This window comes from Falco peregrinus, chromosome 4, assembly GCF_023634155.1.
Source record: "Falco peregrinus isolate bFalPer1 chromosome 4, bFalPer1.pri, whole genome shotgun sequence".
Classification (NCBI taxonomy): Eukaryota; Metazoa; Chordata; class Aves; order Falconiformes; family Falconidae; genus Falco; species Falco peregrinus.
Genome location: NC_073724.1, coordinates 78,888,543 through 78,911,006, shown reverse-complemented (window position 1 = coordinate 78,911,006; position 22,464 = coordinate 78,888,543). Strand labels below are relative to the sequence as shown.

Below are 22,464 nucleotides of genomic sequence, written 5' to 3'. Positions count from 1 at the left end.
CTGTTCTGGGATTCGGCAATTTAGGTTCTGCAGAGGTAAAGTATCAAGCCTTTCAGCCTTTTTCAGATAATTTGCAGCATTTTGGTTCAAATACTTAGATTTAAAAGTTGGAGGAACAATCTCTACTCATTTAAGACAGGAGTAATTTCTTCCTTGATATCCTGAGGAATGTTACCATTAGATGAAATATGAGAAACCAGAAAGCTGTGTATTCTGTATGAAAATGCTTCAACTTGAGCACTATTTTAATACTGATTTAGATAGGGGGAGGAGAACTGAGAAGAAAACAAGGGCCACCAGCAGCCTACTGTGTTCCCAGAGCTACAACAGTTGGGTTTCTTGTATATATTGACTTTATGACTTACATTTGACACCTACCCACCTTTATAATATTTATGACAGTTGTGAGTATACTATAATTTTGTGTTGGGTTGGTTGTTTGATTGTTTTTTTTAATATAGTTACCTTAATAACAGATGTCTCAACGCGGGATGGAGGACTCTGCACTTGTGCTGCTGCCGCCATGTTGGCAATGGTACTAAGGTGATTCATCTGGCTCATTGCCATCGTGACAGATGCTGGAGGTAGGCTCACGGGAATTAACGGGTGGGGCATCATCATAAAAGGAAGTTCCAATCCTGGGCAGGGGGAAAAAAAGGGAAATAGGTTTATGCATCTTTTTAAAACATTGTCTTTTTTTTCCTTCTCATGGATAATGTTCAAGTGATGGATGACAAGATGGTTCGGTTCACATTATAGGACAAAGCAACTATATGTCAGTTCTCTTCCGGGATATGTATAGGTAAATCACTAGCAACCATGGAGGGTTTCTAGCCACAAGGAGAGACTATTAGACCTCTTAGTTTGTTCATATCAGTGTAATGTATGATATCATTGCTAAGCAATGGCTGTTTATTGTCTTTTTTAATATCTGCTGCAAGGTGCCTTAGCAATGCATTATTATGCCACTGATGCACAGGTTAGCAGTTATTTTAAGTATCAATTTTATTGCATATGTATTTGTTCTTTATTGTCTCTGCTTCCCCTGCATAACACTTTAAAGGAAGTATTCCAATATTCCCACATCTTTGATTTTTCACAGCCTATTTATATAAACACAAAATAAAGACAGGAATTGGAAAACTGCTGATGTTAGTGCTGAAAGATGTCAACCCGTACCATTTGGCAGAAGGTGGTTCTGTTGAAGAGGGTTGAGAGGATGGCTAACTGGAACATTATGCTGTCCAGGCAAGTTGGGGTGGTTAACAGAGGCCTGTGATCCTTGGGTGGGGGGAGACTGAAGTTTTTCTTTATCCCAAGAACCATCACTGCTGCCTGTGGGGAATGAATATACATTATTTGGATGAAGGAAAACTCCTAATTTTCAATGTCTGAATTTTAGAGAAAGGCCAGCAATCTAACCTTTGCTGCACGTGGCAAATTTTATATTTTTTTATAATTTTTTTTAATATGTGGGTTGGGGGAAAGAGTTTTGAGGTGTTTATTTCCACCCTCTGAAAAAAGATATGTAAGGATAACTTTTTTAAGTTAAGTTAGAACACAAACCTAAAAGTATTATAGTTGTGCTCATTCACATGAAATTTGTGTTGGGGTATATTTTACATACGCTTTTGCCATTCTTAGCAAGTAAAACTATATATGGCATTTGCTTTATGTGTGAGAGAATATAATTTCCTGAAAAAAACTAAAAAAATAATACTGCCTGTTATGCCAATTAAAATTTAAACTACAGTCATATTTCTTCTTTTATTGGTGAATAATTAAAACATTATAGGAAGTAACTAAAAAATTAATTTACTGAGGGCACCAACATGCATGCATATGTGTTTGTCTGATGATTCTATTTTGTAAATTCAATTTTTATTTCATATTATTAATTAAAAAATAAGGGATTATTAATTGATTCCTGCAGTCTTCTGGAGTGGAATAGACTAACAGCAAGGAAGAATGTGGACAAATAAGTGCTAAGATGAGCAATAACTCATATATTTGAGAAATACTCTTTTTCACTAATGTAGTCCTCCTCATAAAAAATACCCACAGAATTAAAAAGAAGGGTACTACTAAAGGACAATACTAAAAAATCATATAACATTATGAATTTTTACATTTATATATAATGAAAATTTTAAAATCTTCCAATCTGATGACTTACATTACTCATGCTGCATATTTATGTATAATGCTGAAATTGAGTATATGTATGTTTATGCATACAAAGTTATCTATACACTCATTATATGAGTTTATTTACCATATACAATCAATAAACAATGGTTGAATATATTAATAAGTATGTATATATGCATGCATTCTCAGCAGTATTAATATACCCATCAGCAATACATGATTGTTTCCTTTTTCATGTAGAGCACAATTTCACCCTCTTGACTTTGAAAGTTTCTACTACTTTCATGGGAATTTCTTTTGATAAGGACTTTAGGATAGCATCAGTTAAAACTTATTTAATCTATACTCAATTACTATTTAGCATTAGGGATTAGAGCAATGTGCCTATTTCTGAACGGTTTTGTATATATGTTTTACTACTTAATGAACAACAGGGCCTGAAAAACAACTGATACTACCTCCTCCTTACTTCAGTAGAAACAGGATTAGCACATTAGTCTTGACATTTTTTAACATCATCTTCATCAGATGACAAAAGCACAAAAGTTGGTAGAATTCCAATTTAATTTCTCTAGATCTATTAAAAACCTGATTGTAAAAGATGTACAACATAGTTTATAATGAAAAATACTACATTATTACCATGATTTTCTTTCCCTAGTTACTTCATGAAATCAGTTAAGGCTCAATATAAATTCTAACTCATTAGCTCAATACTGTCTCAATCCCAGTGTAAATTGTTCAGAAGTAGGTAATGAAAATTCAGTCCAAACCCTCCTACAATCAAACAAAGCAATTTCATGAAACAATGAAAAGAATCAATTATATCAGATACTTTTATTATTTTACAAGAAATTGTCACAACCTTTACGCAGCATACATAGTTGAGTTAGTTAATACATGATTTGAATCTCATCAGCTCTGAGAAGTGAACATGTTTTCTTGTATCTTGAGAACTTAAGAGACTCTCAAAAAAATGAGCCTATTTCAAACATATGTAATTGAATGAGCTAAATCTTAGCTGGATAAAGACATTTTTTCCCTGTAATTTTCTTTTTTCTGATTTTCTGCTTTTTGCCACTATGACATAAATATTTTACTTATTTTGAATATTCTTCTATTATAAAATAATACTCTGGAAATGAGAGTTAAACACAAAAAATTAGTTAATGTTATTTAATTTTAGCCAAAATGTAGGTGTTGATGTAGATTCAATAGAGAAAGACAGGTAGTTCCAAATGGTTATTCATTCAATCTTAGGGCATGTGTACGTAAATATTAAAGCTGGTTTTACAGTACTTAGGGCTTCATTAAATTAATAATAATAATAATAACAACAATAATAATAACAATAATAATACCACCAAACAATCCACTGAAAACCATAGAATCATAGAATCATTTAGGTTGGAAAAGATCTTTAAGATCGTCAAGTCCAACATTAACCTAGCACTGCCAAGTCCACCACTTGAACCATGTCCCTAAGTGCCACATCTACACAACTTTTAAATACCTCCAGGGATGTTGGCTCAACCATTTCCCTGGGCAGCCTGTTCCAATGCTTGACAACCCTTTTGGTGAAGAAATTTTTCTTAATATCCAATCTAAACCTCCCCGGCATAACTCAAGGCTGTTTCCTCGTGTCCCTTTGCTTGTTACTTGGGAAAAAAGACACACCCACCTGGCTACAACCCCCTTTCAGATAGTTGTAAAGAGCAATGAGATGGCCCCTGAGCTTCCTTTTCTCCAGGCTAAACAACCCTGGATCCTTCAGCTGCTCCTCTTGTGCTCTAAACCCTTCACCAGCTTCACTGCCCTTCTTTGAACACACTCCAGCACCTAATTGTCTTTCTTGTAGTGAGGGGCCCAAAACTGAACACAGGATTCAAGGTGAAGCCTCACCACTGCTTCATACAGGGGGATGATCACCACCTTAGTCTTTGTGGCCAAACCATTTCTGATACAAGCCAGGATGCTATTGGCCTTCTTGGCCACCTGGGCACACTGCTGGCTCATACTCAGCTGGCCATCAACCAGCACCCCCAGGTCCTTTTCCACCAGACAGCTTTCCAGCCACTCTTGCCCAAGCCTGTAGTGTTGTGTGGGGTTGTTGTGAACCAAGCGCAGGATCCGGGACTCCTCCTTGTTGAACCTCATACAACTGGCCTCAGCCCATCAGTTGAGCTTGCCCAGATGCCTCTGTAGCCTTTTCACCCTCAAACAGATCAACACTACCCCCTCAACTGGCTGTTGTCTGCAACCTTACAGAGGGTGCACTCAGTCCCCTCATCCAGATCATTGATGAAGACATTAAACAGAACTGGGCCCAATAATGAGCCCTGGGGAACACCACTTGTGACTGGCTGCCAGCTGGATTTAACTCCATTGACCACTACTCTCTATACTTGGCTGTCCAGCCAGTTATTTACCCAGCAAAGAGTACGCCTGTCCAATCCATGAGCAGCCAGTTTCTCCAGGAGAATGCTGTGGGAAATGGTGCCAAAGGCTTTACTAAAGTCTAAGTAGAAAACATCCACAGCCTTTACCTCATCCACTAAGCGGGTCACCCTGTCACAGAAGGAGATCATGTTAGTCGTGCAGGACTTGCATTTCATAAACCCATGCTGACTGGGCCTGATCACCTGGTTGTCCTGCACGTGCCACATGATGGCACTCAGGATGATCTGCTCCATAACCTTCCCTGGCACTCAGGTCAGACTGACAGGCCTGTAGTTCCCCAGATGCTCCATCTGGCCCTTCTTGTAGAGTGGCATCATACTTGCCAAGCTCCACTCAACTGGGACCTCCGTGGTTAGCCAGGACTGCTGATAAATGAGTGAAAGTGGTTTGGTGAGCACTTCTACCAGCTCCCTCAATACCCTTGGGTGGATCCCATCCAGCCCCATAGACTTGTGTGTGTGTCTGACTGCTGTAGCAGGTTGCTCACCATTTCCTCTTGGAGTATGGGGGCTTTATCCTGCCCTCTGTCCCTATCTTCCAGCTCAGGGGGCAGAGTACCCCAAGAACAACTGGTCTTACTATTAAAGATTGAGGCAAAGAAGGCATTAAGGATCTCAGCCTCATCCTTTGTCACTATGTTTCCCCCTGTATCCAGTAAAGGATGGAGATTCGCCTTAGCCCTCCTTTTGTTGCTAATGTATTGAAACATATTTTTTTTTATTGTACAGCAGTAGCCATATTAAATTCTACTTGGGCTCTGGCCTTTCTAATCTTCTCCCTGCATAACCTCATGACATCCTTGTAGTCTTACCAAGTTGCCTGCCCCTTCTTCCAAAGGTCATAAACCCTCCATTTTTCCCCTGAGTTCCAGCTAAAGCTCTCTGTTCAGCCAGGCCGGTCTTCTTCCCCACTGGCTTCTCTTTTGGCACATGGGGACAGCCTGCTCCTGCACCTTTAAGATTTCCTTCTTGAAGAATATCCACCCTTCCTGGACTCCTTTGGCCTTCAGGGCTGCCTCCCAAAGGATTCTGTTAACTAAGCTCCTAAACAGGCCAAAGTTGGCCCTCCAGATGCCCAAGGCAGCAGTTCTGCTGACCCCCATTCCTTACTTCTCCAAGAATCTAAAACTTGTATCATTTCGTGACCGCTGTGCCCAAAACAGCCTCCGACCATTACATCACCCACAAGTCCGACAGGGCACCTTCTCTAGGTGACTCACTCACCAAGTGTGTCAAGAAGTTACCTTCCACACACCTCAGAAACCTCCTAGACTGCTTCCTTTCCATTGTATTTCCAGCAGAGACCTGGGAAGTTGAAGTCCCCCACTAGAATAAGAGCTAGCAATGGTGAGACTTCTTCCAGATGCTTATAGAATATTTTGTCTGCTCTTCATCCTGGTTAGGTGGTCTGTAACAGACTCCCACCATGATATCTGTCTTGTTGGCCTTCCCCCTGATTCTTACCCATAAGCACTCAACCCTATTATCACCATCATCAAGGTCTAGACAGTCAAAAAACTCCCTAACATACAGGGCTACTCCACCATCTCTCCTTCCTTGCCTGACCCTTCTGAAGAATTTATGGCCATCTATTGCAGCACTCCAGATGTGTGAGTCATCCCACCATGTTTCTGCGATGGCAACTATGTCATGATTTTCCTACTGCACAATGGCTTCCAGCTGCTCCTACTTGCTGTTCATGCAGAGTGCATTAGTGCAGATGCACTTCAGCTGGGCTATTGATTCTGCCACCTTTTGGGTGGGAGAAGCCTTAATTCCTACATGACCATTCTCAGGCACTTCTGTGGTTCCTAACACATCAATAACTCTTGCATCTTTGCTGCCACATGGCTTTCCATCCCATACCTCCACTAAGACAGCAGATCAAAGGACCTCGCTAGCATATCATCCCTTGAACACTGGCATGCTACCCCCACACTCATCTGAGCCTGGTTTTACCCTTTTCCTCCTTCAAATCTAGTTTCAAGGCCTTTCAATGAGCCCTACTGACTCCTGTGCATAGATTCTTTTCTCCTTTAAGACAGGTGTACCTTGTCTCATATATAAATATATATATGTCAAATATATAAAGGAACACATATAATACATAAATATATATTAATAATTATATATTGTATCTATAATATGTGATATATTAATATTATAGCAAAGCAATACGTTTGCATTTATAAAATGTAAAAAATTATAATGTAGTGAATTCCCAGTAATAAGATATTTTACATATTTTTTAGCAAGATCATCTACAGTACAGTTAATTTCATGTTACGTGCTGATGTTCGATACAGAGATGGAGTCAATTCTGCTGTGACCCTTTCTAACCTGATCAAAGAATTCTGCACAGTCAGTCATAGATTGCCAATTATGGTACCGTTTATGCGCTCAGAAATTAGAGCTTTTCTAAATCAGTACCCCCTCCTGCCTTAAAATTACAGTGCCTATTGTTTTAGAGTGATGTCAAACCAAGTAATAAACTGGAAGAAAGAAGATAAGCTTCCAAAAGCAAAGTTTTGAGGCTAGTGTTTAGTCAGTGACAGATTCTTTAATACTCATAGTCTGGCATTGTCTGTTGACATTTGTTTATAAGGAAAATGATTCATAGACAGAATCCAATCTGTAACATTGGAAACCACTTTCAAACTACAGGCTGTTGCACTCCTGAATGCTTTAAGTGGACAGACACAGATACAAATAGTCTTGGCCATTTGCTGTGTTTTTCTCATGTTAGTTAAGCTGAACGATTTTCCTCTTAGAGGAAACAGTTATTTTCATTAATGTCAAAGCAAAATAAGTGTTATTCCTTAGACACTATTCACTGTCTGCACACGAAGTGCAAGCTACCGGTTATGTCACTTTTTACATTTGATTTTGATTTAATGTCTACAGTGGTTTCAAAGAGTATTAAAAATCTGTTGCCTTCTTCCTCTTCACTTGTTGCCCTGCTGGAGGCTTATGTTTTTCCAGTTTCCATCAGTGGTTGTCAAGTCTTTGTAATAGGATTAAAAGCTTGGACACCTGATATCCCTGGGTGCTGCAGTTCACCCTCATAAAAGCTGTTTGCTTTAAATTGAGAGAAAATCAGTTTTTAGTGGCATAATTAATTAAATTATGCAAAGTGTTCCAGATTCAGCATAACACTTTCTGAAGCAGCAATTGGAAGCTCTACATTGCATTCAAACTGCATTTCAATTGACGCTGCACTAGGCTGACCATAGAGTAGCATTTTCAAGGCTTTCAAGCACAAGGGATCCAATTTTGAAATGCAAATGCTTAATGTTGAGTGCTCAAGCCCCATACATGTGCACTTGAATAGGCAATTTGGTAGCCAACTATGTATTTCATGTGCAATAGTGCTAATACGAGCACTCAAAAAATTGAAATAGAAGTTCCAAATGCAAGTACACATGCTTAAAAACTGGGCTCAGCTTGTCTCACATTTACTCATCGTGGACAACCTGATGGAACTATGTTTTCATAATTTAAAAGGTGGACTGCAGAATTCAATGTTTTCCCCATCACCAACATTTCAGCACATATTGTCCATAATGTGAGTTACCTTCTCCCATAATCAGCAGTTACACAACAAACCGTTATTTGTACACTGAAGTGAGTCTGTAAAAGCCTGATGCCTGGATTATTTGTATTCATTAGTAGCACAATTAGGTAGCTAAGGATGATAATAATAAATGAAACAATTCTGGACTGGAAGGTAATGCAGCCAAGAAAATCAAGCAGAAAACTGAACTGTACAATGTCAGCCTCACAAACAAACCCTGATCTAAACATGCCAAATTAATTTTTACAATGACGTCTCTTACTCGCTTACTCCTTTTCCTTTCTCATTCTGTCCCCATTAGGATTTAGTCTGTCTAAATTTTGGTTCCTACAATGTGAACTGAGCAGTTTAGTTCCTGTGATAGGCAACAGGCTGTGGAGGACTGCTAAACTCAGTCTGTGGGAGGCTGACCTACCTTTGGTCAGCTGAACCCAAACCTCCTTGTTACAGGGACTACAGTGACCCTTCTCACAGACTCCACTCAACAGCTTAAGTACATACCACGGGAAATGGCCAAAATAATTTGAGAGATGTCTTACAGGGTTGGTTAGTACAACACTGCACCTGCAGACTTCATGGCTCTCTGGAGATGTAGATCAGGTAGGATACTCAACGGTGTCTAAGACTGTAGCACATATCTATGTCTAGGCAACTAAGCCAAAACTTTCTTGATTACAGGTGGATCTTAGAAATTAAAATTTGGCTATTTGCCAGGCCCTCGGGTCTTCCTCTTCCTTTCATGTGCAAAACTTGGATATTTTACGGCATCCCAGAGAACACTTCAAGCCTGTCTTTAGGCAAATGAATCCCAGCCCTGGCTCAGGATGGTTTCAGGTACTATTATGTACACAACTGATATCACGTAACAAAAACACAAAAGACAGCCTGAGTTTTTACTAGCAATTTAAAAGAATACTTTTTTTTTTTCCTTTTTGTGTACTACGGATCTTTTTTCAATCCCCTAATCTTGACGTTATCGTCTGTGTTTGCTGAAATAATTTGTATCTCAGCAACAATTACCAAACAAAGCATCAGTATCAGCTGTGTGGGCTCATTTTTCTGAAGTGGACCATTCACTAGCTAGGCTATTTATGTCCACTGGAAAATATGCATAATCAGTGTGCTAAAAACCAGTAATCTTAGCATCCTGACAGTGAGGAACCTTCTTCGTAAAACTGTCCAAATCAAATCCTGGTGTTTTAGACTTTGAATTGCTATAAATTTGTGATACCATTTTTTAACAAGTCAGTCCCCTAAATCAGCTGTAGTATTTACCTGCAATATATGAACATTGTGAGACTGTACAGACACCTACAGATAAAGGCACTTTCATAAGACCTCTATGTTACTGCTACATCATTAAAAGGAAAAAGACCTTTGCCATGTGTGAACAGTATCATCTGTCTAATATTATTGATATTTTTTTTTAAAAAAAAGTATTGCTGCCTTTTCTGATATCACAAAGATATCAGGAGAGCAAGAGCTACAATATAAGAAAATAATAAGTTTCACAAGACTTCTGTGGAATACTTTGTATGCTGCTCTAGATAAGGTGTTGTTTTTTCTTTTTTTTTTCTCCTCACAAACCCTTGCCTCATTATTTTCTGATTATATAATCATGCTTATGCTCTTAAATAGGCCATGAGCAATGTGGCCTGAAAATTGAAAGTTTTTACCATTTTCTCTAACATAGTAGGCTGATGTGTCTGGTATTTGTAGCTCTGCTAGTATCACAACAGAGCATAAATAAGTATAGCAGCAAATTCTGAGAAAAAAAAAAAAAGACCAAAAAAAGACTATTCTTTGATAAAATTTTTCCCACAGAAATACATAAAGGAGAGGCCAAGAGAACCTTTGTAATCACATACCATTTCTTCTTTGCAGAGAACAGTAGAAATCTGAAAAATATGTTTTAGCCTAAGCCGTGGTGACTGCTTCATTCACTGTTTTAATATTATTGCGAAGTTTTCTATTGGCAGCGGCAGAGAAATGGCAACTGCACTTGGCACTGTAAGCCAGATATGTACCTGCTTTCCTCACCCTTTCTGTATTTATGTTCTGATAAATAAATCTGAAGGACAAACTGGTAATTCCAGGAAATAAGATGGAATTCTTCATGCTGAATATCAGAGTATATGCTTAATCATGAACCAGAAAACACCGAATTTATACAAACTAATAAGGGAAAGGATGCTTTTACTGTGACAATGAATCCCATGGAATACATGTTATATTTTATCCTAATCCTTCATTATTTCACTGAAAATACTAACACAGGAAAAGCTTTCTTAAAATTCTATTTAATTAATAATGAAATTATCCAACACAAGTGAAAGCTCAGCAAGTCAGTTACAGGCTGGGTGACATTTACCTAAAAATAGATTTTCCATTTGTCTTGTTTCACAAGTACCTAACTTGTTACCATTTCATAGATAATATACAGTTTATTCTATGGTTATATGATGTTAGAAGATAATGCAATTTAGACACGTGAAAGTAAATTTGTCACATCACCAAGAAACAAAAAAATAGATGCAGTTGTATGCACTGTATTCAGGAAAATAACAACTGGACAACATTTTACTGTCAGGTACACCTGAGCAAATATGTTAACTTCAGAGCAGAAAACTAGAACTACAGCTAATCCCTTGATGTAGATTTTTTATAATACGAAGACTAATGAGCTATCAGAAGTCAACCAAAATCAGCAGAAAACTACATTTTCTTTATCTCTCTTCGAACATGATGAACATCACAAATTATTTAGTGAACATCTTGACTATTGTATGGGCTAATTTATAAAAATTCCCATTTAATAGATAATTAATATATTACTCAATATCCTCATTGTATGTAATTGTGTATATGAATATCTTCTGTAGGCTTAAAGACCAGGTGAGACGGAACATGCCCAGCAAAGTAGTCTATAACTTCATGTTCAGAACACTTTCTGGGAAACATGGATTTCAGTTGTCTTAGCATAAGATACCCTGTTGCTTCAGTTTATAAAGAAAGAAGGTATGTTCATTCAATTTTTTTCTCCATAAAATCAGTATAATAGGCTCAGTATGACAGGCTTCATTTCTAGTACAGTGGAAACTAAAACAGATCCAGAAGATGCAGGTTTGAGCTTATAAGTGACAGCACTGTTATCCAGGTCTATGGGCCTAAGCTTTGCAGAAAATACAAATTTGGATGGGAGTTTGTGCTTTCCATCTACACTGGTCTGATGTAGGCACTTTCTCAGTTGGTTTGGACCATGATTTTTGACCCTTACTATGCCTAGTCTGAGTTTTACAGTGTCTAATTCTGTTTTAGCAGTGCTCACAAACAAGAAAAGCAAACCAAAGCAATACACCCTATCCCTATTCAGTAACTAATCTTTCTGCTTTTCTTTATCTTTTCCTAAAGAATTATCTTGAATGACCCAAAAAGTTTTTAAAAATATTAACCTTTTTACTGTGCCTTTAATACAAAAAGAAAAATTCTGCAGATTTTCAGGACACCTAAGTACAGCCGATAGTCCTGTAATACAATAAACTAACAGAAAAAAAAGGCAGAAAATCCTCAGTAAATATATTGAAGTGCAAAAAGTACACATAGATAAAGTGCATAGAGTGACAATCCCAAGCTTCCTAATGTCTTCAGTAAATAGAAGGATAGATACCAGTAGTTGGACCACTTTGCCCAACGTGTTTCAGCTGTGTTACAGTATGGAAAAATAAAAGATGCAAGATACACAGGCCTTGAAGCACTAAAATCAAGTGAGGAGGCCGCTCTAAAGTCATGTTGAGTCTTTTCAGAAAAAGATGCACCAGGGATGAAAATGCAAAGCAGGGAGGCTAACATATTACAGGTAATCATTGTTATTGATGATCTTTTTTTTTAAAAAAAAAAGCTGAACTAAAGAGGAATATTTTAATTTCCAGCACAAATGCTGCACAACCTCATAACAGTACATGTGCTTAACAGGCTGCACACAGAATACTTTCTTAAACATTATTCTTCAGATTTTTATTCTGATTTTTTTAGATATTTTCTTAGAAAACAAAGATAAATTATCAAAAATCAGTCCTTATTAATAAACAGATTAATAGCCAGTCTTAAGCAAATTTGATAGCAAAGTCTCAGTAACTCCAGGGAAAAGGAGATTTCTGGCTTGATGTGCAGTGCAGGGCTGAACACACCCTGCCATGGGAACAGAGGTTTCCAAATCAATGCCATGTCTCTTCCACACAAGAAAACTGATGGAGGAAAGTCAGAAGACTGCATGAGCTCTGCGGCTTGTAAAGCCATCTCCTCCTCCTTTCGGAAGCTCATGCTAACCGAAAGCTTCAGAAGGAATTGTCTTACTCTTCAGTTGCCTGTACAGGTTTGATTTAGCTCTCTCATGACCGCTCTGATATAGTCTATAATTTTTAGGTGTTATAAAGTCTTTTTGTAAATTTGCAGCCAGTAATAGGCTCATGCTTCAAAGCAATACAGTGATGGTAATTATAAAAATAAAAATAACAATAAGAAGAATAATATTAATGTTAAAAATGCAGCTTTTCTAGCTTTTAAGTATACAACTTCACCACTTCAGTGTTACAGAACACATGTATCTATCCGTGTGTACATCTCTTACCTTTATGTCATGCACACACACACAAACTACACATGTAAATACATGGTACAAAAAATTGTTCACTAGAAAGTTACTAAAAAATATCCTCTTTTCCTACACTTGGATTTGTATATGGAGCATATATGTCAACCAGCTCAAAATCCAGTCTGCTCAGCCTAGCAAACAAAATCGTACCACGAATCATGCTTCCTTCATTGAAGTTTAACATATATTAACTTGCGTTCAACACAGAATAAGAATCATTATTACAGCTCAGCTGTTATTCAGTACTTCATTATGCTACAGTAACTTCATTTGCACTTAAGCCTTTAGGGGTTTTTTCTATATTTCCATGTCCCAAGACACATGACTGTGCCATTCTACTACTTAAAGAAGGAAATCTTATCTAAGAGTTCATGGATCCTGAATCTCATTCTTGGGCTGTTGAAACTGTTTCTGCTCACAATTTATTATTTTCTCAGGATGATGATGAAAAAAACAACTAGTATGACTAGCAGTAACAGTAGCAGTAGTAGTAATGATATGTGATAAAGCATGTGGACAGTCCTGGCCCAAATGGGCTTTACACTGTGAAAATACTGTAAGAAACAGTACATACACACAGACAACAGACTATAAGGAATTTCACTCACTAAGGAAAAGCTACATACACATGTATATCTGTTATAATTTCTTCTCACAATTGCTGCTGTTTATGCAAAACAGATCATTTTCTCTTTGAGATTTAGCCTACCAATAGTGTCTTATTTATTTACATATTGATATCCTATTACGTTCACAACTGCTGCTGTTTTTCTGACTTGGAGCCTTTCAAAAATGATCAAAGGCAAAACCTTAACGCAAAGGCAGCCAAAAGTATGAAATTGGATTAAGAGGGTAGGAATATGAAAGTGATACATCTTAAACAGTAAATTTCTTAAATATTTTCTTGGACTTTTGTCATTTCTTTTGGGGAGAGGTGGTAACTACTTTCTAATTAGTTTTGGCATTTTTGAATCACTTTTAAAATGGAAAGGCATCACTATCTTTAAGTTATTTAAAACAAGATACTTATTTTTACTTCTGAAGAGGCCTAGACCACTGCTACCAACAGCCACCTCTAGTGGCAAAAATTTTAACCTATTGTGGAAAAGACAAAAGAGCCAAGCCAGTGTTTGACATCGCTAAATGACAGCATATTACAATAATTTATTCAATATTGGCTTTAGAGCAGTTTGGGTTTTTTTGTAATAGTTCTAGTAAAAAGTTCTCCTAAGCTATTATACCAAGATTTAGTACTGTGAACTTCACCAACCCTACATGAATTTATAGTCATTCTAGTCATTCTAGTATCTTATATCAACCCAGTTTGTGAAGAACACATACACCTTTTAATTGTACCCTAAATAATATGTCTAATTGTGTCTTAGGCGAAATTCTTAGCAAGAGATTTACCTCCGATCCATCTCACCTAGTAAAAATTGGGATGGTAGACTCTTTCAGTGGTCAGGAAAGGACATAAGCACATCTCTTATTCTGTTACCTAGCTCCATCAATCTTTCTTCATGACCAGTAATTCAGCTGGTTAGAGATGAGGAGAGGTACATAACAGGAGAGAGAACAGGTATATACATAGACAAAAGAAGTACTTGTCTTTCACCCTGCCTTGTCTAAATTAGTAATAATACTCTTCAGGTCCAAATGGGGGGTGCAGTGTTTACAAAGATAACCTCTGTTCCCAGGTCTCTTGCTTTCTGGGCAAGTTTTTTGACTAGTATATAACCAGTGGTTACTATCTAATAACAAGGTGGGCTAGATGCCTTCTCAGAAGTCTGTGTTTGGTCCTCTGCACACCAAACAGATAAAAATGTTTCTTCAGTAAGTATCTCAGACTTATGTCTCTTAGAGTTAAGCCCTACAAACAAGATGTTACCATGCATTAGCATTTTACATTGACCAGCTCAGTATCAGATATTTCTAGATCATCATTTACCCTAAGTTTCTCGAAACCATATGAAAACACCTTAGCTGGTTGTCTGAATTCTATTATGGTGGCCAGGCACCTCAAAACTGTTCTACCACACTGGAGCTGGCAGTGTACAATCCATCATTATGGAGCATTATTGACTACAGAAAAGTCAGCACTGCTAATTTTTAGCTGCCTCATGTCAGATGAGAAGGATCTGGATGTAAATCTTTGTCTAGTGTTTTCTTTAATGCACAGCACTAGCCATGATGCTGAATGAGTTATTCTGAAAAACTGTTAGCTTCTACCACAAGCATTTTCTTGGTATAACCCAAGGAACCATGATGTCCCTTCAAGAGCAGATGAGCATGTTTTCTCATGTCCCTGTTACAATATTAAGAATAGGTTTGCAGGTCTGCACTTTGATAAAAGTGTTGGACAAAGCAGAGTCCCAAATATCATTTAAGGGTCGCTGAGACAGTCTGATGTTCAAGGACTGGTATACTGGGATTATCACTAATAAAGGAGAAATGTCAGAGACGTCGTAATCTGTCCACCTTCAGCACAACCCAATCTCAACTTTGTTCATTACAGCATATAAAGAAACCACAGCAGATTCTTCTCAAGTATTGGGCTACAAAAATATGTCATTTTCTTGAATATTAAACTCATCTGATAATGCTCTCATTAATGTTCTTTAAATGCTTCTCATGGGGTCTAAGATGTCTTCTACTGTCAAACACAACTTCTATGCAAAGAAAAAAATCTGTGCATCATGTGTTGTCAAACTGGGTGTTATGCTTACATATAAGAAAATACCAGTGAATTGATCATTTGTAATACATGCTGCTTAAGCAAAGAAAAGCAACAATTTTTAGACTGAAAACTCCTCAGGCATAGACCTTGAACTAAAATATTGCTACAAAGGCCAGAATTTTCCCGATACTCAAGGAAAAAATATGCAGAAATTGTGTCTGCTTCTCCAAATTTTAAAAACTTTTAATTCTGATTTAAGATTTTTGTCTTTGAAATGAACTTGAACATTTTTTCAAAATCTTTGCTTTTGTAAACAAGTTGTCTAGTGTATAGTCAATAAAGATTTCTGACAAAAATAAAAAAGCTTCAGTTCTCACATCTAAATCATCAAGACATAAATATACAGACAAATCATTAACAGACGACAATTATCCTAGAAACCAAATGCTAGAAATAAAATTTGGCCTAAAGGCTAGAATAACTTAAGAGTAGTATTCCTAGAAATGGAATTACAAGTAGTAGCACTTGATGTTTGGCATACAAATTTGGCATACAGCTTACAGGCCCTGCAAGACCTAGAATTCTTAATTCCACAATTATACTCTGTAACAGGAAAACATCTACAAATCATTTTTAAATATACTTCCCTTTAAAAGATTAAGACAGAAATCCTGTTTCCATTAAAGTCATTGAGACTTGACTAAGGCCCAAATTTCATTCTGGTTGCTTTGATGTACCAGTCTGAGCACAGCTGAGCACAGAGATACAAGTTCTAATTCAAAGTAGTGCTGAGGCACGTCAGCTCAAAGCATGTACAAAAGCTAAAAATTGGCTAAAAACTTTATTATCTTGTGGTTAATCTGTAAAGGGATAAAATATGTTATATAAATATGAGATATATGATAACAGAGTATTTTTCCTGCTAAGTGATTCACTAAAAAAGGAAATTTAAAGATCAAGACTACCCTTAGTTTCCACAGGGATTTCTGCACAGTCTTCAGGACTGATACTGTGTTAAAGTATTAGTACAATTTTTCAAGCAAATTACTCTGAACATAATGCTTTGAAAAATTTAAAAAAGGAGAACAGGTAGCAAATGTCATTTTTTTCATAGCTACAAAATGCAAACGCCAAGTGTTTTAACCTAATGAATAAATGAGTTTGTCCTTTATGTATAAAATATAGTTTGTGTTTGTTGCACAAGTTTTTTAATAATAGATGAATTTTAGGTTTGCTTCAACATATTCAATAAAGTGTGATTAATTTGGTTTTTCAAAAATGCAAACTAGACATTACTATATTACTCTGCAAAATGCACAGCTTGCAACATTATTGTCTCTGTGGGATCTTAAATTGAATTGTAAAATGTGTCTTATTTCGAGTTTGATTTATGTAAGAAATTTCAGTGGATAATGCCCTTTTTGAAGTTTCAGTGCTTTCTGCAAAGAAAAAATACATAACCAAAAATCATGACATAGCTTATTATAAATCACTGCGAAGTTTCATCCTTACATAATGTTCCACTTAAAAATCATATACTGATGCCACATATTATGTTCAATTCAGTGAATTAACTTTTTTGAAGTTTCATATTATGACAGATTATATAACGCATTTTTGACATGTTCTGTGATTTTATTGCGATATTCTAAGTAATTACCAAATCTCTTTTTCTCTAAAAAAGCTTTCCTGTGCCCTGAGAATTAATCTATGATACCATTTAACTTGGCTTTTTGAAGTAAATATCACTAGATAAAAAGCCAGCTGGTTCTGAATAATGGGATACTTGAATGAATGTATTAGTGTTTGAAAATGAGAGTACAAATCTTTTAAAAAGATTAATTTCCATAAGAAAGATAGCTCACAGATCTACAAAAGAATAAATTCAAAACATAATAAACTGCAGAAAGAAAGGTAGATTAAAGTAAAGGCAGCAGCACCTTGTTATTGCAGCTGTTGTATAGCAGTGATTCTGTATCAATTACAACATTTGGTAGGTATGGGCAGCCTCTTCAAAGGTTTCAGTATAAACCTTGAGCCTGGAATACACAGTACACCCTACGTAATAACTTGAGTGATTAATTTTTTTTTCCTAACAGGACATAACTTTTGTTCCTAACAATTGAGTCTCTGGGAAGAGTTACAGACGCTTCTGACTTTAATGTGAAAAGCTAACATCAGTTTTGTTTTTTATTAAAGATTTGGATATGAATTTATCTTTATCATGAAAAGAGCTTGGCCTTATCACCACACACAAATGCTGACATCAGCACGTAAACTGACTTTTGTTGTCCTATGGACTTTATTTTCAATATCCTGTTTCAAAATATGTTTCCTTGAATGGGTCTAGGATTCTGTTCACACAATTACTTCAGCCAAATATTAATGAAAATGAAGTTTGCTGATGCCACTAAGTACTGTGGGTTTGCATAAAATAAATTCTAAGACTCAAAGAATTAAAGCATATTTGGTGAAACTTTCAAGCACATAGGGTTTTTGTTTGTTGGTTGTTTTGTTTAATGACAATGGGATTAATCTAGCTTCCATCAGATTAACACAAAGTTTTTCACTGGTATGTGTGGAAGTCAGATTGATCTTAGTAACCTCTTCTGGACAACCTAGTGAGTTTGTCAAGAAATACAGCATCCTTGAAGGATGTTATAAAGCATTGTATTAGTAAAGTGCAGGGAATTACACCTGCCAAATAATATTAAAAAAAAAGAACAACCAAAAAAACCCAATGTGAGACACTCTTCCATGGTAACAGCCATAAAGTGCTGAAAATGCTAGTACCAATATAATTTAGCCAACAACAGTTAGCAGTTCCAAAATAATGTTCTTTTCTTCCAAAACTGGTGATCAGGTTTAGCAGGATCATGGAGACTTGTGTGTGTGGACCATGGCAGTGCAGCTGCAGGAGATCACAAAGTTTCTAAACAAGTCTAATGGGCATATGAAACACAATTGCAGAAATTTCTATTTTAGCAAAATTCAGAATTATTTTCAAGTGACCAGGACCAGGTATTTCAGTATCACATTAATGGCAAATTTTAACTCCTTTCTCCAAAGCTCTAGAAGCATTAAACCAAACGAAAATATTTGAATATTGAAATATATTCCTAGTCTCTCCTGACTCATTCTTTGTAGAAGCTGAATCATTGCTGCTGTTGAAACCTAGAACAATTAATAACAGCCTGAGGGTAGACATGAAAGAGAGATATTTTAGATAAAAATTTCAGCTTAAAATTTTACAAATTTCTAACAGTGATTACTGAAGACACAGCCTATACACAAACTGTGCTATGTATACATATATGCATCTTCTTATATATATATGTGTAACAGGTGAGATCCAACATGATTTTTAAAAGCATCCTAACAGAGAAGTTACTAGGAACATTGCAATTTAAGTAACATTTGTAATGTAAAAGTTATAAAAACATTCAGAACTGAAGTACCTTGTCCTGAACTTCCATTTTGTTCTAGTATGTTTTTAGTTCAGTTCAGCATATTTTGGGTTGTTCTATGAATGTATCAGGACTACAGTTCAATTATAATTTTCATGCTTATTTCATTTTACATAATTAAGTGTTAGACTTTCATAAGATACATTATCTTTAAACTGCTAGTGTTGCACAGCAGTTTCATTTTATGTGATCTTAATTTGCAGAAATTTTTTGAAATACCTTTTTCAATTAATGTATTGGCTTATACTGTGCTGGACTTGGCAGTGCTAGGTTAATGGTTGGACTTGATGATCTTAAAGGTCTTTTCCAACCTAAATGATTTTATGATTCTGAATCTTGTAGCATATTACACATTTATAGATATATTAGATATATCTTAGATACTTTTCAATATATGTATACTTTCCACATCATTAAAACAAAGCATTTCAAATTCCAGTGCTTTCAAATGAATATATTTCAAAATTTCTTTTGTATGCCATATCTTGCAATTTTGGCATATCGTCACAAATGGAACAAAAGCAGATCCTGAAATGTCATATGAATGGATATTCAAGTATTCCTAACATGCAGTGTGCTTACAGTGAATATAAATAGACAGTGAGGCAGACTACAAGTGAACTGCTTATATGAATACTATTCAAATAATAGTTGCAGAATAGCAGTGAAAGTAGTTTAGGATTAGCTTTCTGCACTATACAGTTTATTCCAAGGCACAGAAACATTTGCTGCCCTGCCAGATAATGACAAACTTCAGTGAAAGAAGCACCAAGTCAAAAGACTAGAATTAGATCTGTGCAACAGCTGTGATGACTCATCTTGAAGATCATACTTTCCTCCATTATTTTAATTTGCTAAGTCAAATAAACTGCCAGACTCCCTTGTACACTTTGTACATTGCAGACCTCCACACAGGAATGAGTTTCCAGTGATTAAGAATAATTTGAACCAAGTAAATGAAAGTAAAAACTAATCAAGGAAGTATTTCAAGACTAAGGCAAATGTCTACTGCAATGCAAATGAAAGGAGTTTAGACATTACAAATAATTCATGTTAGAATTCAGTGACATTTACTATGAAAAGATGCTCCTTTTTAGTCTTTGTTAAAACTAGCCGCAAAATGTTTACAGCAATTTTCTGAAAGCAACTCCAGATTCTTTTTTAATCATACCACTTCAGGAAAGCTGCTTTTAGTTAAAATATAAAAATTGTAGTTACAAGGTTTCTGCAAACATAACTGCCATTCCATTAAGGAAATGGCACAGCAAACAGTAAATAGTGGCCCCAAGGGAAATGTAAGTATTGATTTTATTACTATGTTGGTTGGATTGTATTTGCAATTGTCAACTCTAATTTTAGGCTGTGCATTAAGTATCCTTATAATAGCTTAAGGAAAAGAGCAAATATTAATTAGAACATATTGATAAAGTTTTTATAAGTCTTAGATTTAGTGCTTACTAAGCATATATTTTGAAAAAATACAAACCTACTTTTTGCTTGTAAATGTAGCTAATAAATGAATAGACACAAACTATAATTACATGGATTATATGATACTTCTGTGCATCAAAGCATCTGCTAGATGCAATTACTTAGAATTAAAATAAGAATTAATTGCAAAGGTATTTATTATTGCACGTAGCTATGTTATGGCAAATAAGGTTCAAGTTACTACTCAAATACAAAACTATCAGTACAGAGATTGATTGTGACTTAGATCCCAGCAACTGCTTTTTGATAGTCAGACTCTTATTCACCACTTAGTCTCCGAGTATAGATGCCTGCTACACACAGAAACTGCAGAATGGGTTATATTTGCAGATACTGCTAAAGGTAATTCATGACCTTTTATCCTACTCTTTAGTTAATTTAGAACAGCACTTACATAAAACCAAACTTATTAGACATCATCACTTCTTTCTGGTAATATTCACAAATACTTAACTAGCAGAAAAGACCCACGACTCACTTCGGTATTGAACTGCAAAAAAAAAAAATAATACTAGCACACAGATAAAACTAACAGAAAATAAAGATTTAATGGCTGCTTCTTCAAAGTTTCACAATCTTCCTATACAAAATGAAAAGATAAGTATGCGGCGATGGTAATTTCAAACAATGCAAGACTGATTGGACAATTCACAGGAAAAGGATTTCCTACCCATATGTACTTTGCATTTCAGTTTACAGTATGACTTGCACAAAAAGTACGCTGCAAGTGCCAGCTGATGTGGCTGACACTTGAGAAAAATCTATTCCTGATAAATTTCTTGTTCAATGCATTACATTTCTAAAGGTAGCTTGAAATAATTCTTTATGCCATCTACAGTGTCGTCAATTCTTTCAATTCTATCACTAATCCTGATATCATTCATACTTCTTAAAAATATCTGCTACAAATATGTGATGATTTCAGCATCTCAGTTTAGATTAAAGAGAAGAAAAATACCCATTCCCTCCTGAGGTGTGCCGTAATACCCAGGCTGGGTGGGTGCCCCTGCAGCCTGGCAAGCATCCCTGGGCTGAGGGACACCTCCTCAGGCATGGCTGCACTTCCAGCCCTGACAGGAACTTGCTTATGGGGTGCAGCTGGACATTTATCCTGGGTTTAGCTCTGTCACATCTAAACACCTTGTTGACTAAGTTTTACATTGTTGTGAAGCTTTATCCTAAACCTTAAGAAAGCAGGAGATTCCAATCACCATGGTGTCAAAAAATTTTCAGGCAAATGACTTGCAACTGTTCTGTACCTGCCCCAGACTCTATACTTATTTATATAAATACGCTGACTGCTGAGATAGTTAAGGGAGGTCAAAAGGTTGCTCCTATTTCCTGATAAATGACAGAGAAAAGGAAGACCTTGCTGAATTTTTTCTTGCCCTTACCCAAACTACCTGTACAACAAGCAGCATGCACAGGGACAGATTTGCTTCATGGGATGCAGAAAGGCCACATCGGAGGCTCAGTGGGCTCTTCCCCCACAGCCAGAGAGAGGCAAGCTCAAAACATGCCACCAGCACTGTGTTCTCCAGCAAAGCATAGCCTCTTGAAGAGCTGGTCTGGGAGTTGGGTAAGAAAAAGGTCTTCCTATGTAACCTCTGTAGACTATACAATCTAAGAGTCTCTGCAGCAGCCTGAAGGTGAATAAATTTATGTTTGGCATGTATCAATGTACACAGATGTATAAAAGTTCAAGGACCACATTTGTTATGCATGTATTTATACTGCCTTTCCTCCCAGGGGACATCAAGATTTTAATCAAAAGTCTAAGTAACACCTAAGTGGTGCAGAGTGGATTGTTCATGGGTCATCTGATAAAAGTAAATTTCACTATTCCTACTAGTTACTAAAATTTGTAACTATTGGTATTACTGAGCTGTTATTTATATTATGGAGCTGTATCTTTGTTACTGAACATTTAAAGTAAATATAAACATACAGAAATAAAACACTAAACCTAAATTACAGGTTTTCATTAATAAGCA

At 36.3% G+C, this 22,464-nt stretch overlaps 1 protein-coding gene across 6 annotated transcripts in view; it reads right to left on the bottom strand.

Annotated features, from left to right (window-relative positions):
* The window catches only part of DACH1 (dachshund family transcription factor 1), a 370,149-nt gene that overhangs the window by 120,343 nt on the left and 227,342 nt on the right, over positions 1-22,464 (bottom strand). For 3 of the 6 annotated variants that reach the window (XM_055802571.1, XM_055802572.1, XM_055802573.1), the window contains exons 4-5: positions 1,180-1,335; positions 466-638 (exon numbers count right to left, since the gene is read on the bottom strand). In XM_055802571.1, the coding sequence (XP_055658546.1) occupies positions 466-638; positions 1,180-1,335 (329 nt within the window). The remainder of the gene's footprint in view (positions 1-465; positions 639-1,179; positions 1,336-22,464) is intronic. The other 3 variants (XM_055802574.1, XM_055802575.1, XM_055802576.1) reach the window with 1 other exon arrangement.